The sequence below is a fragment of the Triticum aestivum genome, chromosome 2D (assembly GCF_018294505.1).
Source record: "Triticum aestivum cultivar Chinese Spring chromosome 2D, IWGSC CS RefSeq v2.1, whole genome shotgun sequence".
NCBI lineage: Eukaryota > Viridiplantae > Streptophyta > Magnoliopsida > Poales > Poaceae > Triticum > Triticum aestivum.
This window is the reverse complement of record NC_057799.1, coordinates 61,279,373-61,292,947: the sequence shown is the minus strand read 5'-3', so window position 1 is coordinate 61,292,947 and position 13,575 is coordinate 61,279,373. Positions and strand designations below refer to the sequence as shown.

At 50.5% G+C, this 13,575-nt stretch overlaps 1 protein-coding gene and 2 long non-coding RNA genes across 4 annotated transcripts; 2 read left to right on the top strand and 1 right to left on the bottom strand.

Annotated features, from left to right (window-relative positions):
- Positions 1 to 5,379: 5,379 nt before the first annotated feature.
- Positions 5,380 to 7,866, top strand: LOC123051561 (uncharacterized). 2 transcript variants are annotated; one of them, XR_006424202.1, is made up of 4 exons: positions 5,380 to 5,501; positions 5,942 to 6,056; positions 6,856 to 6,921; positions 7,105 to 7,866. It is a non-coding gene; the product is annotated as an uncharacterized lncRNA (long non-coding RNA). The 2 variants fall into 2 exon arrangements; XR_006424203.1 differs by having other exon boundaries at positions 5,942 to 6,762.
- Positions 7,867 to 8,059: 193 nt separating this feature from the next.
- On the bottom strand, positions 8,060 to 12,425 carry LOC123051559 (probable potassium transporter 9). The gene is made up of 7 exons (XM_044474469.1): positions 11,937 to 12,425; positions 11,368 to 11,851; positions 11,168 to 11,221; positions 10,144 to 10,404; positions 9,983 to 10,035; positions 9,756 to 9,879; positions 8,060 to 9,519 (listed from the first exon to the last, which is right to left on the bottom strand). The coding sequence occupies exons 1-7, from the start codon at positions 11,949 to 11,951 to the stop codon at positions 8,168 to 8,170; spliced, it is 2,343 nt and encodes a 780-aa protein (XP_044330404.1). The 5' UTR covers positions 11,952 to 12,425; the 3' UTR covers positions 8,060 to 8,167.
- On the top strand, positions 10,313 to 11,382 carry LOC123051560 (uncharacterized). The gene is made up of 3 exons (XR_006424201.1): positions 10,313 to 10,468; positions 10,775 to 10,875; positions 11,146 to 11,382. It is a non-coding gene; the product is annotated as an uncharacterized lncRNA (long non-coding RNA).
- Positions 12,426 to 13,575: the final 1,150 nt, after the last annotated feature.

The window sequence follows — 13,575 nt, the reverse complement described above, 5'->3', positions numbered from 1 at the left end:
ACTCGGCCCCTCAGGCTGATCCGGCCAGGTACCCCATCCAGACGTGTGCTCGTCCGGGGTCTCGTGGGCCCAACTCTCGTGGGCCGAAGGCGCGTGGACCCAAGGCTCGTGGACCGGAGTCCGTGTAGCCTCCTCCTCGGATGAGTCCACCCTAGCAGTCACGTGCTCGGGTGAAACAGCTGGGGGTGGCGGCGAGGAAGGCACCCTAGCAATCACCCTACCTCCTCTCCCGCGACCACGTGCTCCAGCTCCTCTCTTCTTTCCTCCCTTTCCTCGTCCCCTGCTGGGCACCGCGGTTGACGAAGAAGGGCCCGGCGGTGTCGCCATACTGTCTAGCAACGCTCGGCGGATTTGTGCGGGTGGAATGGAAGACCTCCCACCACGCCCGACGAAGAAGGGGCCTCGGACCGCTCCGGACCAGCGCCCACCATCTTTCAACACCTGCCATGACAAAGAGTAAACGAAATTAATACAACATAAAAAATACACCGACATGAATAATAATATATGATGTTTTTCATAACAAAATCAAAATATATATATGATGTTTAAATCTACCCGATCAACACAATCATATATGATGTTTCTCATAACAAAATCAAAAAAATATATGACCTAACTCATAATTCACAAATATATGACCCTGTCGGGGTGCTGTTTCGGGGTCGGGGTGTCGGGGTCGGGGTCAGGGTTTTGTGTCAGGGTGTCGGGGGTCGGGGTCGGGGTGTCGTGCCGGGGTGTCGGGGTGGCGTGTCCGGGTCGGAGTGCCGTGTCGGGGTCGGGGTGCTGTTTCGGGGTCGGGGTGTCGGGGTCAGGGTGTGGTGTCAGGGTGTCGGGGGTCGGGGTGTCAGGCCGGGGTGTCGGGGTGGCGTGTCGGGGTCAGGGTGTTGGGGTCAGGGTCGGGGTGTGGGTCGGGGCACGTGACAGCCTTTTCTTCTTCTCTTCTTCTCCTCCTCCTCTTCCTCCCTCCTCCTCCTCCTCCTCCTCCTCCTCTTCTTTCTTCTTCTTCTTCTTCTTCTTCTTCTTCTTCTTCTTCTTCTTCTTCTTCTTCTTTTCTTTCTTCTTCTCCCTCCTCCTCTTCCTCCCTCCTCCTCCTCCTTCTACTCTTCTTCTTCTTCTGAACTAAAACTAAAACTAATCTAAAATAAACTAAACTAAAAATAAAGCTAAAACTAAAGTAAAACTATAACTAAAACTAGGGTTTAGGGTTTCCTCTTCCTCTTCTTTTCTTTCTTCTTCTCCCTCCTCCTCTTCCTCCCTTCTCCCCTCTTCTTCTTCTTCTTCTTCTTCTTCTTCTTCCCTTTCTACATATTCTAGCACTAAAACTAAACTGAATCTAACACTAAATCTAACAGTAAGACATATCTAGCACTAAATCTAACACTAACAATTAAACAGCAAAAAAAGAAAAAACAGAAAAAAATAACTCATCGGAGCGGCGGCGTCGGGGCGACGGTGGCGCCGGGGCGGTGAGCGGCGGCACCGAGCCGGCAGGGAGGCGGGGGCGATGGGGCCGCGGTGGCGCCGGGTGGTGGGTGGGTGGTGGGGGCGGCGGGGCGCCAATGTGGTGGGGGCGGCGGGGCGCCAGGACGGTGGGGCGGTCGAGCGGCGACGTGGTGGGGCGCGGGGCGCCGGGGCGGCGGGGTGGTGGGCGACGAGGCGTCGGCGCGTGGGGGCGGCGGGGTGGTGGGTCGACGGGGCAAGCGGCGGCGGGTGGCGGGGACGACGGCGGGTGGTGGGGGCGGCGGGGGCTGCTCTGGTTGTCGGGGAGGAGAGAGGGAGAGAAACAGAGAGAGGAAGGGGCGGGGTGGGGCTCGGCCATTAGTTAGGTTACTTCTTTGCCGTCCGCCCACCCTTTGTCGTCCGCTTTGTTTTCTCTTTGCCGTCTGCTAGAGGGGGGCCGTTAAGTTTTTCCCAATTAGCTCGTTAGTGGGGCCGAGCTCTCGCTTTGCCGTCAGCCAGCGGACGGCAAAGAACAGGCTGATGGCAAAGACATTCTTTGCCATCAGCCTATTCTTTGCCGTCGGTTTTCTGTAAGCGGACTGGAAAGACCTTCTTTGCCGCCCGCCAGCGGACGACAAAGAACTGGCAGACGGCAAATAAGCTAATTCCAGTAGTGTGATAAATATGTTAGGTAGCATTCCACATCAAAAATTCTGTTTTTATCATTTACCTACTCGAGGACGAGCAGGAATTAAGCTTGGGGATGCTTGATACATCTCCAACGTATCTATAATTTTTTATTGTTCCATGCTATTATATTATCCATCTAGGATGTTTTATATGCATTTATATGCTACTTCCTCCATTCCTAAATATTTGTCTTTCTAGAGGTTTCAACAAGTGACTACATACGGAGCAAAATGAGTGAATCTACACTCTAAAATATGTCTATATACATTCGTATGTGGTAACCATTTGAAATCTCTAGAAAGACAAATATTTAGGAACGGAGGGAGTATTTTATATGATTTTTGGGACTAACCTATTAACCTAGAGCCCAGTGCCAGTTTCTATTTTTTCCTTGTTTTTGAATATCGAAGAAAAGGAAAACCAAAGGGAGTCCAATTGACCTGAAAATTGACGGAGATTATTTTTGGACCAGAAGAAGCCCACGGAGTATCGGGGATGGGCCAGAAGAGTCCCGAGGCACCCACGAGGGTGGGGGGCGCGCCCTACCCCCCTGGACGCGCCCCCTACCTCGTGGCCGCCTCGGAGACCCCCCCTGACTTGTTCACGGCGCCAAAACCTCTTATATATACCCAAACTTCCAGAACATAACCTAGATCGGGAGTTCCGCCGCCGCAAGCCTCTGTAGCCACCAAAAACCAATCGGGACCCTGTTCCGGCACCCTGCCTGAGGGGGAATCCCTCTCCGGTGACCATCTTCATCATCCCGGCGCTCTCCATGACGAGGAGGGAGTAGTTCACCCTCGGGGCTGAGGGTATGTACCAGTAGCTATGTGTTTGATCTCTCTCTCTCTCTCGTGTTCTTGATTCACCACGGTCTTGATGTATCGCGAGCTTTGCTATTATAGTTGGATCTTATGATGTTTCTCCCCCTCTACTCTCTTGTAATGGATGAGTTTTCCCTTTGAAGTTATCTTATCAGAATGAGTCTTTAAGGATTTGAGAACACTTTATGTATGTCTTGCATGTGCTTATCTGTGGTGACAATGGGATATCACGTGATCTACTTGATGTATGTTTTGGTGATCAACTTGCGGGTTCAGTGACCTTGTGAACTTATGCATAGGGGTTAGCACACGTTTTCGTCTTGACTCTCCGGTAGAAACTTTGGGGCACTCTTTGAAGTTCTTTGTGTTGGTTGAATAGATGAATCTGAGATTGTGTGATGCATATCGTATAATCATACCCCCGGATACTTGAGGTGACATTGGAGTACCTAGGTGACATTAGGATTTTGGTTGATTTGTGTCTTAAGGTGTTACTCTAGTACGAACTCTATGATAGATCGAACGAAAAGAATAGCTTCGTGTTATTTTACTACGGACTATTGAATAGATCGATTAGAAAGAATAACTTTGAGGTGGTTTCGTACCCTACCATAATCTCTTCGTTTGTTCTCCGCTATTAGTGACTTTGGAGTGACTCTTTGTTGCATGTTGAGGGATAGTCATATGATCGAATTATGTTATTATTGTTGAGAGAACTTGCACTAGTGAAAGTATGAACCTTAGGCCTTGTTTCCTAGCATTGCAATACCGTTTACGCTCACTTTTATCATTAGTTACCTTGCTATTTTTATATTTTCATATTACAAAAACCTATATCTACCATCCATATTACACTTGTATCACCATCTCTTCGCCGAACTAGTGCACCTATACAATTTGCCATTGTATTGGGTGTGTTGGGGACACAAGAGACTCTTTGTTATTTGGTTGCAGGGTGTTTGAGAGAGACCATCTTCATCCTACACCTCTCACGGATTGATAAACCTTAGGTCATCCACTTGAGGGAAACTTGCTACTGTCCTACAAACCTCTGCACTTGGAGGCCCAACAACGTCTACAAGAAGAAGGTTGTGTAGTAGACATCAGCACGGCAAACAAAAGGCTGGCCATTCGGGCTCTTCCCGTCTCGCAACCTCTGGCTGGATGGCCCTCGTGGCCTGACGGTCCTTTGCGACCACTGGACACGTGCCATGCCGGAGCCAAACGGGCCTCTGCGACCACGCCACGCCGCCTGGCTACGTCTGATCCAACCGGTCGCGCGGGGCCCGCTTGGCGTGCCCGGACTAAACCGGCGAGGTTCGAAGACGCTGGCAGGCGGGCAGGCCCCAGTCGGCCGTCCCACACGTGCCAGCCGGATGTGGCCGTGCGGATGGCCTGCCCGGACGTGCATCTGTTCGTCGGACGGGCAATGCCGTTGGGCTCACTTCGCGCGCACCTCATCCGCATGTCACAAATGACACAACTTGAACCAACCCGGCATAGGGCGGGCGGTATCGACAACCTGGTCCCACGTGCCAGCCGTCGCGGCCACCCGCACAGGGGCGCGCCCCCTGCATGGGGCCAGCGAACATGACCGCCTTGCCTCGCGCTCGAACGAGATAATGCAGGCGTGATGCGCGAGCCGACGCAGGTGTGCACGACGCACACCCCGCTTCTCGTGACCGGATCAGCCCAAGTGCGCGGGGCGAGTCCACCGACAGGCGAGCCTAACACCACGTTTGCATGCGGGGAGGCCATCGCGGCCCCGCCTGACGGTGGTCCCGGGCGCGCCCCGCGGTCCACCCGTCATAGACCGCCTAGGCGGATCCCCCATGCACGCAACGTCCGGGCAGATTGGACAGCGTAGAGACGCCTCAACAGGCCCTCGCGACACGCCACCACGGGGACAGATGGCTCGGAAGTGCTCTCAACCCTCGACAAGCCCGAGGAGGTGGGCACTCCAGCATTATTTATTCTTTTATAAGCGATCGCTACAGTGTAGTTTTTTTGGGGGGAAATGTTCTTTTTTTTGAAATGAAAAAAAATGGTTCGCTATAGTGCGCCCCTACAGTAAAGTCAGTAAAATGCTACTCCCTCTGTTCCAAAATAGATGATCCAACTTTATAGTAACTTTGTATTAAAGTTAGTACAAAGTCGAGCCATCTATTTTACTCCCTCCGTTCCTAAATATTTGTCTTTCTAGAGATTTCAAATGGTCACCACATACGGATGTATATAGACATATTTTAGAGTGTAGATTCACTCATTTTGTTCTGTATGTAGTCACCATTTGAAACCTCTAGAAAGACAAATATTTAGGAACGAAGGGAGTAGAACGGAGGGAGTACATAAAACTGCTTGCTGGGCCGGCCCAACTGCTTTGGCTTCAGCGAAGCCCTCAAAAAAAAAAAAACTTGCCGCACACAAGCGGCGACTCTCCTGGGTCAGAGGTGGCGTGGCGGCGTGGAGAGGCTGCGAATCAATCCTCTCTCTTTGGAACGGCGGTGGCGGGCGACTGCATCCTCGGCGCTAGCGGGGAATCAGGTAACGCCGCCCCTCCCCCATTATCAGTCCTCCCATTGGGACGGCGCCCAACGGCGGCTGGTCGAGGGACCGACCGCCTGGAACTTGGTGAACTCCTGTGGAGCTCCGACCGGACACTGGCACTGATTCACCCTCGGACTTGTCGTCCTCGGCGGTGACCATGCAATATTGTGTGGCAGCGGCGGGTGCCGGAGGGCGCCGTATTTCTGGCGGAGGGCTTGTGTTTGAGCAGAAGTGGGGAACGTATTGATTTGATTACTACAGTTCCAGTTAAGGAGTGAAGAAATCAAACTGCCATCACATTCTATTGTTAACGTTTGATGACTGGAGCTTCTTAATTATGGTCCCAAGCTCTTTTTTTTCTAGAACCTCCTTTGTGATATTGGTCTGATGTTGTTCTGTAATTTCACGAACTACTAACTGATGCCTTTGTGTGCCAGCTTCCACTTGTGTGCTAAGCAGACCAGATCAATAAAGAGATGAAGAGCAAAGGCACGTTGGTTCGCAGAGCGCTTGTTCATCCTGGATATTATCACCAAACAGAAGGATGCAATTGTGAGTCCCCACCTGCTATTGGACCCTGAATCCTTTGTTTTTTGCAACCAATGATTTCCACCTGCTATTGTTGTATGCATATTGCTTCTGATTTGCAAGGTCCTCAGTATCTGTTGATTGTCTGCCAAACAATAGTGAATGCCCACTCTGAAAACTTGTTTTTCTTTTTGGTTAGATGATGCATGATCACTTTAATTTTTCTCCTACAGTTTCAGGAAGGTGGGGTGGTGCTTTTTTTCTTCTTCTGTAGAGCAAGCACATCTATAGACTTCCATTGCTTGATGTTGCTTTGTTAATAGGACACCCCACACTCGTTCTAATGAACAAATGTTAATACTTCTATATAACCATGCTTATGCCTACTATTTGTGATACTTTAAGGACTACTTGTGTACGATTGAGTTCCTTGTTCTATTTCCAATCACTAGCAATTCAGTTCTGACCATGTATTGTTGCAATCTATTTATGTTTTGAATTATTTGCTAACAATTTAGGGACGGTCCCCTGCTTTATCTTGATTCTTTCATGTACCTGGGTAATTAGAGTCGTCTTTTCTGATTTTATTGTTTTGCTTCACATGTACCCGGAGCTGCAAAAATGCCTCTTCTGTGAACCCGGTCATGAGAAGAAATTTATTTGAAAACAAAATAAGGAGGAGAGAACAAATAATCCTGATGTGCAACTGTTTTTAGTACCTATGCAATCGGTAACCAGTAGCAATAGCCTGGATGGTATCTACTGGCTGCTGATAAAAACGTGCAGAATTAGTCATGTTTGTGTTAATTTGTATTGGTTGCAGGTGTGCTTGATGTGTTGCTGGTTGACCATACAAGCACTAACATTTGGATATCATCTTCGATGTCAGGTTCGTGTCATATTCTGTCAGCACTGCCGCTGGTGCCAATCACATTTAGTAGTCCTCCTATTGGACGAATCATAGTTTTAATGCCTGAATATCACTATGCCAGAATGTCGAGTCTGTTATATTCATATAAAGAGAGAATAATGAAGAAGTGTTGCTGCTGTTTATCTTGTATCATGCTTGCAGCAGAGAAGCACTGCATTTGTTTGGTCGTCTGAACATGACGGCAGTATCAAGCTCTTTGTTTGGACATCACACATGTATGTGCCTCTACTCCATCTTCACATCACATGTATATTGCCATTGAATCCAACATAGAGATGCTATTTATTTATTATTAGTTCATCAAATGGTTTAAGATGCTCTTGATTTTATACATAAAAGCTGGTTTCTTGTTTGTTCATCAAATAGTCTAAGATGCTCTTAATTTGAATGTTTGATGGATTAAAATCATTTGCATCGAAAACTTAGCCCTAAATACCATGTGGACTTCACAATAGTGACCGTGAGAGGTAAAGTGAGACAACTGGAACATTGGGTTCGATTGTACTTTAGAGGTGTCATATTATAATAGTGAGTAGCGGCAACCAATGATTTAGTACCAGTCTGTCCAAATTACATTTGAGTTAGCTGACAATAATTTTTACATTGTTGCTCTGTCCTTGATTGACCATTGCATGTCCTAATGCAACTTAGATTATTTTGATCCTTTTTAAGTTGGAATTTTTATAGTAGCCGATTTTGCAACGGGAGGGCGGCGCCGCACTCACTGCACCTCTGTATGGACGGGCCATAATAATGGGATTTTGTTACGACTGCAACAGAGACCTTGTTCCAGAAGGAAAAAAAAATGGTTCAAGGATATTGCAACAAAGCTCCTGTTGCAGAGGGCCGATCACAACACTAGCCTTGTTGCCAAGGCTAGCTCATGTGGGAGAGATCGGACGGCTATCAGGGGCTGTGGATGGCCGGCGAAGCCAGTGGTGGAGGACCAGGTAGGGCAAGGCGACGTATCGGCGCAACGGCGGCGGTGGCCAGTAACCAAAGTTAGCCCTACCTCAACTTTTGTCCATCCTCCGCCACTGGGCGAAGCGGTCGATCTTTTTACACTATCACCTCGCGACCGCATACGATTTTTGCATTTCATCAATCAAAACATATATTTCCATCACGCATCACGCCGTCACATTACAATTTACAGCAGCATGTCCGGAAGCTAGAGACAGAACAGAAGCCCCGTGTCTGTGAGTCACAGCACATAGACCATGCCGACCTCGAGCAGCGATGCCGGCGGCACGCGGAGCACGACGTCTGGGCTGCGGCAGTTCCGGCGCAGGAAGTTATACCCATATCCGATGGCCAGCCTCCTGAGCAGCGACGACCCGGGCTTGGCCTTCACGTGGGAGTGCCCCATGATGAAGGCCGTGCCGGCCTCCCTCGCCTCGCACAGCTCGTGGAGCTCCTCCAGCATCTGCTTGTCCTCCGCGTCGGGGCTCCCGGGATCCACCAGGAACCTCACCCTTTTCACCACTCGCGGCGCTGCCACGGCCGCGAGCTCTATGGTGTTCGTCCTGCTGCTGCCCGTTGGACTGTCCACGCGTATCTCCACGGACGATGCGCTGTCGTGGGTGTCGTCGTAGCTGATGCGGCGCCGGAGCGGGTTGCTGCCGATGACCGTGAAGGCATTCTCACGCTCGTAGTCGGCATCGCTGCGGGCGTCGCTGCACCGAAAGAGCGCGTCCAGCCGGATGAAGGACGCGAGGCTCTCGACGAGCTCCGTCTCGAACGAGTCCACGTCCTGGTGCACGTCCCGGTACCCGTAGCGCACGATGCAGCGGTACGAGCGGTGGCCCGGCGGGCCTACGCGGCCGACGAGGTAGCGCTCGGCGGGGAGCACGCGTGGCACGGGCACCGACTTGACGCAGACGAAGACGAGCACGCGGTGGAACGCCGGGAGGTTGGTGACGAAGCGCGAGAAGTTGGCGGGCACGCCTGAGGTGAGGTCGGTGTAGACGAGGCCGATGCCGGGGACGCGGACCATGCCGAGCCGGTCGCAGAGCGCGAGGAGCCACTCCATGGTGACCTTGTTGTGGAGGTCGAACTCGTACTTCTTGACGGTGGTGTGGTGCCACACGAACATGACGGCGACGAGGATGAGCGCCAGGAGGAGCGGCACCCACGCGCCGTCGAGGAACTTGGTGAGCGACGCCGAGAAGTAGAGCGCCTCGATGGAGCCGAAGAAGACAAAGAAGGCGAGCGCCAGCGCAGGGGGCCGGTGCCAGCACAGCATCATCACCAGCGACGTGAGGCACGTGGTGACCAGCATCACCGTGATCACCGCCAGCCCCGACGCGTTCCCCATGTGCTTGGTGTCGCGGAAGCCCACGGTGACGGCGATGCAGAGCACCATGAGCATCCAGTTGATCTCCGGGATGTAGATCTGGCCATGGACCTTCGCCGATGTGTGCACGACTTTCACCCGCGGGAAGCAGCTGAGGGCCTGGCTCTGGTTGATGATGGAGAAGGTGCCGCTGATGATTGCTTGGCTTCCGACCACCGACGCCATGATCGCCAGCACCAGCACCGGCCATCTCACAGCCTCTGCATAAATAAATTTTGGTGTTCAGTTAGTGTCTGCTTACTGAATAAAATGGTCAATGCAGAGCAATGCAGAATCATCAGCTAGCATTAGTACTGGTAATCTACTAATCCAAGTAAGCAGTAGGTCGGTTTTCACCTGTTTTTTAATTAATTAATCGGGGAATTCTCTTCTTTTTAATTAATTGATGATGAGACAAAGTTTTGCCTCTGTTTCAAAAAAAGTAAGCAGTAGGTACCTGGAACTGAGATGTAGTATCCAATTTGGTAGCTTGAGTCAAAGTCATGGTGTTTGGTTAAATAGGCAGCTTGACCCATGTATCCTAGGATCAGTGCAGGGTACACTAAAGAAGTAAAAGCAAGCTGCAAAACCAGGAGCAGAGTCAACATTTGCCCAAACAGCATGATGAGTTGAGCAAAAATAACATAGCAACTGAACTAGTTGCTTGCTGAAATCAAGTAGTACCTGGATTGCACTGTAGGAGAAGTGGCCAAGATCCGCAAACATTGCTTCAGATCCTGGAATGGAGCAAACATGTCAGGCAGTTCACTTATGGAAAATTTCCCTGTGTAATTTTGGCAATTTTTTTTGTTCAAACCAAGGATTCATTTCATACTGAACTTTACCTGTCATGCAGAGCAGAATCCCTCCCAGGGACATCCAGCCAGACTTCTTGGTCTTCTTCAAGAATTTGAACATGTACACGGGATTGAGTGCCATGTAAACCTGAGGGTTCCAGTAGATGATATTGTACACGCCGAGCGCGCTCATGCAGATCAGCCAGGCCAGAATTATCGGAGCGAAGAGAAACCCGACGCGGTGGGTGCCGTAATGCTGGAGAGCGAACAGGAACACTATTATGGCACAGGTTATCGGAGTGACGGCATCTGCATGAAAGCAACAACAAGAAGAGGAAATGAGCATGGCAGAACAAGTGAATAAAGTATCAAGGTAAAACAGGTGACAGAAACTAGTTTAATGGTTTTCACATTCAACAAAATTTCAGAAATTCGGATCATTTCAGTAGGTACTGAAATAATTGGGTTCTGGTCAAACTATTTTAGGCAGTTCACACAAATTCAAAAGAGTTTTTAAAAATTTCAAACTATTTGATTGGATTTAATCGAATTCAAGTGATGATTACTGTCCGGCATGAAAACTGAAATTTAGTGATTTTGGCTGTGGCTGTAATATTCCTGAAACTGAAATTCAAAAGCATATAATCGCGTTTAACAGTTCGGTCATACTTTCTTTCAGGAAACCTCTCCAGGCAGTTCAGTTTGTGACAGAAATTCAGACATAAAAGTCATGATATAGTCCTGCTAGACCGCGCTGATAACTGGGAGTGTTTGGGCCAGGTAAGTGAAGTAGTAGACATTATTGACAACTTTTCCTCCCAGTTTTGCCTCATTTTAACTAGCGGAGTCGCCAAATCTTTACCAGTTTTGGTAATTCCGTAAAAAGGCTTTTACCAGTTTTGCGAATCCACAAGCATCATTATAAAGTACTGTATCAATTTATCAGTAAAATCACTTGTGTTTACTTATTATGACCTATTGTTCAGTACTCTGGTCATTGGTTGCAGACAAATCTAACAAAATCTTTAAATGCAAAAAACAAATTTGCAGTTAAGAATTGGAGTAGGCTCACATTCGTGCTGATGCTTGGACAAGGAGAGCTCAAGCCCAGAAACAGCCGAGAACACTGCAATTGCAACAGACAAAAATCGACAGCAGTACCAATAAGTAACTGCTCCCTGAACTGAAGAGCCAACTGAATGAATAATAAAAAGCCAATAAAAAAGAAAGAAGATGGATGGACCGAAAAAGGCTGAAGATACTACTACGTACCGGAGATGACGGGGGTGAGGACGCCGTCGCCGATGACCATGCAGGTCCCGATCATGACCATGACGAGGAGGGCGGTCTTGAGGCTCCGGTGGCCCTCGAGCCATCGCCTGACGCGCGAGCCGTCGGCGACCTCCTCCGGCGGGCGCTCGAGGCTGTAGGTGGAGAGGTCCTGGTCGGCGAGCTGGCGGTTGGGGAGGAGGCTGACGTTGGCGTGCCTGCAGATGAGGGAGTAGAGCGCGAAGGTGCCGCCCTCGCCGTTGTCGTCGGCTCGGAGGACGATGGAGACGTACTTGAGGAGCGGGATGAGGGTGAGCGTCCAGAAGACGAAGGAGAGGACGCCGAGGATCTCGTCGTTGGAGTCGGTGTGGGTGATGTCGTCGGCGAAGGTGCTCTTGTAGACGTAGAGCGGGGAGATGCTGAGGTCCCCGTACACCACCCCCAGGCTCTGGTACGCCAGCAACATCGTCGTCCGCCATGTCTCCCGCTGCGACACCCGGCGCCAGTTTCAGCATTGATTCATGTTCCTCCTACCTTGCTTAATTTTGAAAAATTGGGAATCTATGGCTGACCTTTCCGGGCTCCATGGCTGCTGAGCTCCGAAGCTCGGCGAGGAAACTGGCTCTGATGATGACGCCTAGGTTCTCCTTCTGCTAGGTCCAAGAAGAGAGCACATCAAGAACAGCACAGCCAAGGACAAGATTGCGGCGCGCAGACGCGAACGAACGGACGGACAACTCGAAAGAAGCGGGAGCTGGCAATGACAGGATACGGCACTATACTATACTAGTGGTATACGAAGGATTCAAGGTGGGTATATGAAGGGGGAAGAGGACGAAGAGAACGAGGAAGCAGATAGATAGTGGAGGGGAATGGAGAAAGGCATATACACTGCGGCATACATATCCGCCGAGGAAAACATGGTGGTGGGCATCACCGAGCGGGACGAGTGCGGAGACGTGTCACGTGTGGTGGGGGCCCGTCCACCTACAGCCTCCACAACTAGTGCGCCTCTCCCTAGCTGCTTCAAAGAGATAAATCAACTCAACTCGCTCATTCAGGCAAAGTGAGGCCGGCATACTAAAATCCATGGATATGATGTGCACGCAGACACGGGCGGACCAAGCTTTTGGCCGGCCGGCGGCCGTGAGTGTGGTTGGGTTGGGTGGGGCCGGAGGACAAAGAAAGGCATGTGCTTGAACGCACACACATTCTCACGCCACTCTGCCGACTCCTCCTGATCTATCATATCGTCGACCTTTAGCTTTCGGGGGCGCGGACCAGGGACAGCCTCCCCTAGATCGCTGCTGCCGCCGCCCCGCCCCGCGCTAATGGTGGGGCTCGCCTCGCATCTACGTACCACTAGGCTTTCTTCCCTTTCTCCTTTGCCGCAAAGCGATGGAGGCGATTGGAGATGCCTGGACGAAAAAGATCCGTGTCTGCTACACATATCTTTTGAGAGTTTGGCGGGGAGAAGATTGATCGATGAAATCGGTGATGAGCAGGCCGATGGCAACTGATCGGCACCAGCAACCACGACTACGAATGGATGAGACCACTGGGCATGCTCAAGTTCCATACTACCACCTCCTCTCCATATCACTCAGCATGTCACTAGTGTCTACTACCTTTTTGTTAGCTAGGGGAGGTGGAGGATGGAGAAGAATCTTGGCATTCTTCTTCCAATTAATGCAGGGGCGGTAGATCTATCCGATCTCATTTCTTTATGGTCGTGCAGGGGAATCGAAAGGAGGGAGATCCTTATCTTTCGTTGCAAGGGAAGGGAGCACGATAACCAAAGATATCATTTTGAGAATGGAAGTGTCTGTACTGACCTTCTGCTGCAGCAAGCTGGCGACGGAATGATGATGGAATGATGGAGAACACCGGAAGATCGAGTGGATCAGTGGAAGAACATGTACTGTCTTCTTCTGGTCCCTGCACCCGACCCAAGCAACAGTAGTACTGCTGCTACTAGCGCTGTGATATTCTTGTGACGATCTGGGATCCGTCCCGGATAAAATATGCACGACTGCAGGGCTCTGATCATCTGATACGTGTGCAACAAACAGAGGGCGCTGGAACGGCCGGCCACGATCGCCGCACACAGGTCTATCAGATAAAGAAATGGCGCGGCGAGCAAGTGCCGAGAACACATGGGCGATCTCTTCTTGTATCTCCTCGTGGATCTCGCAATCGCAACGCGCGATC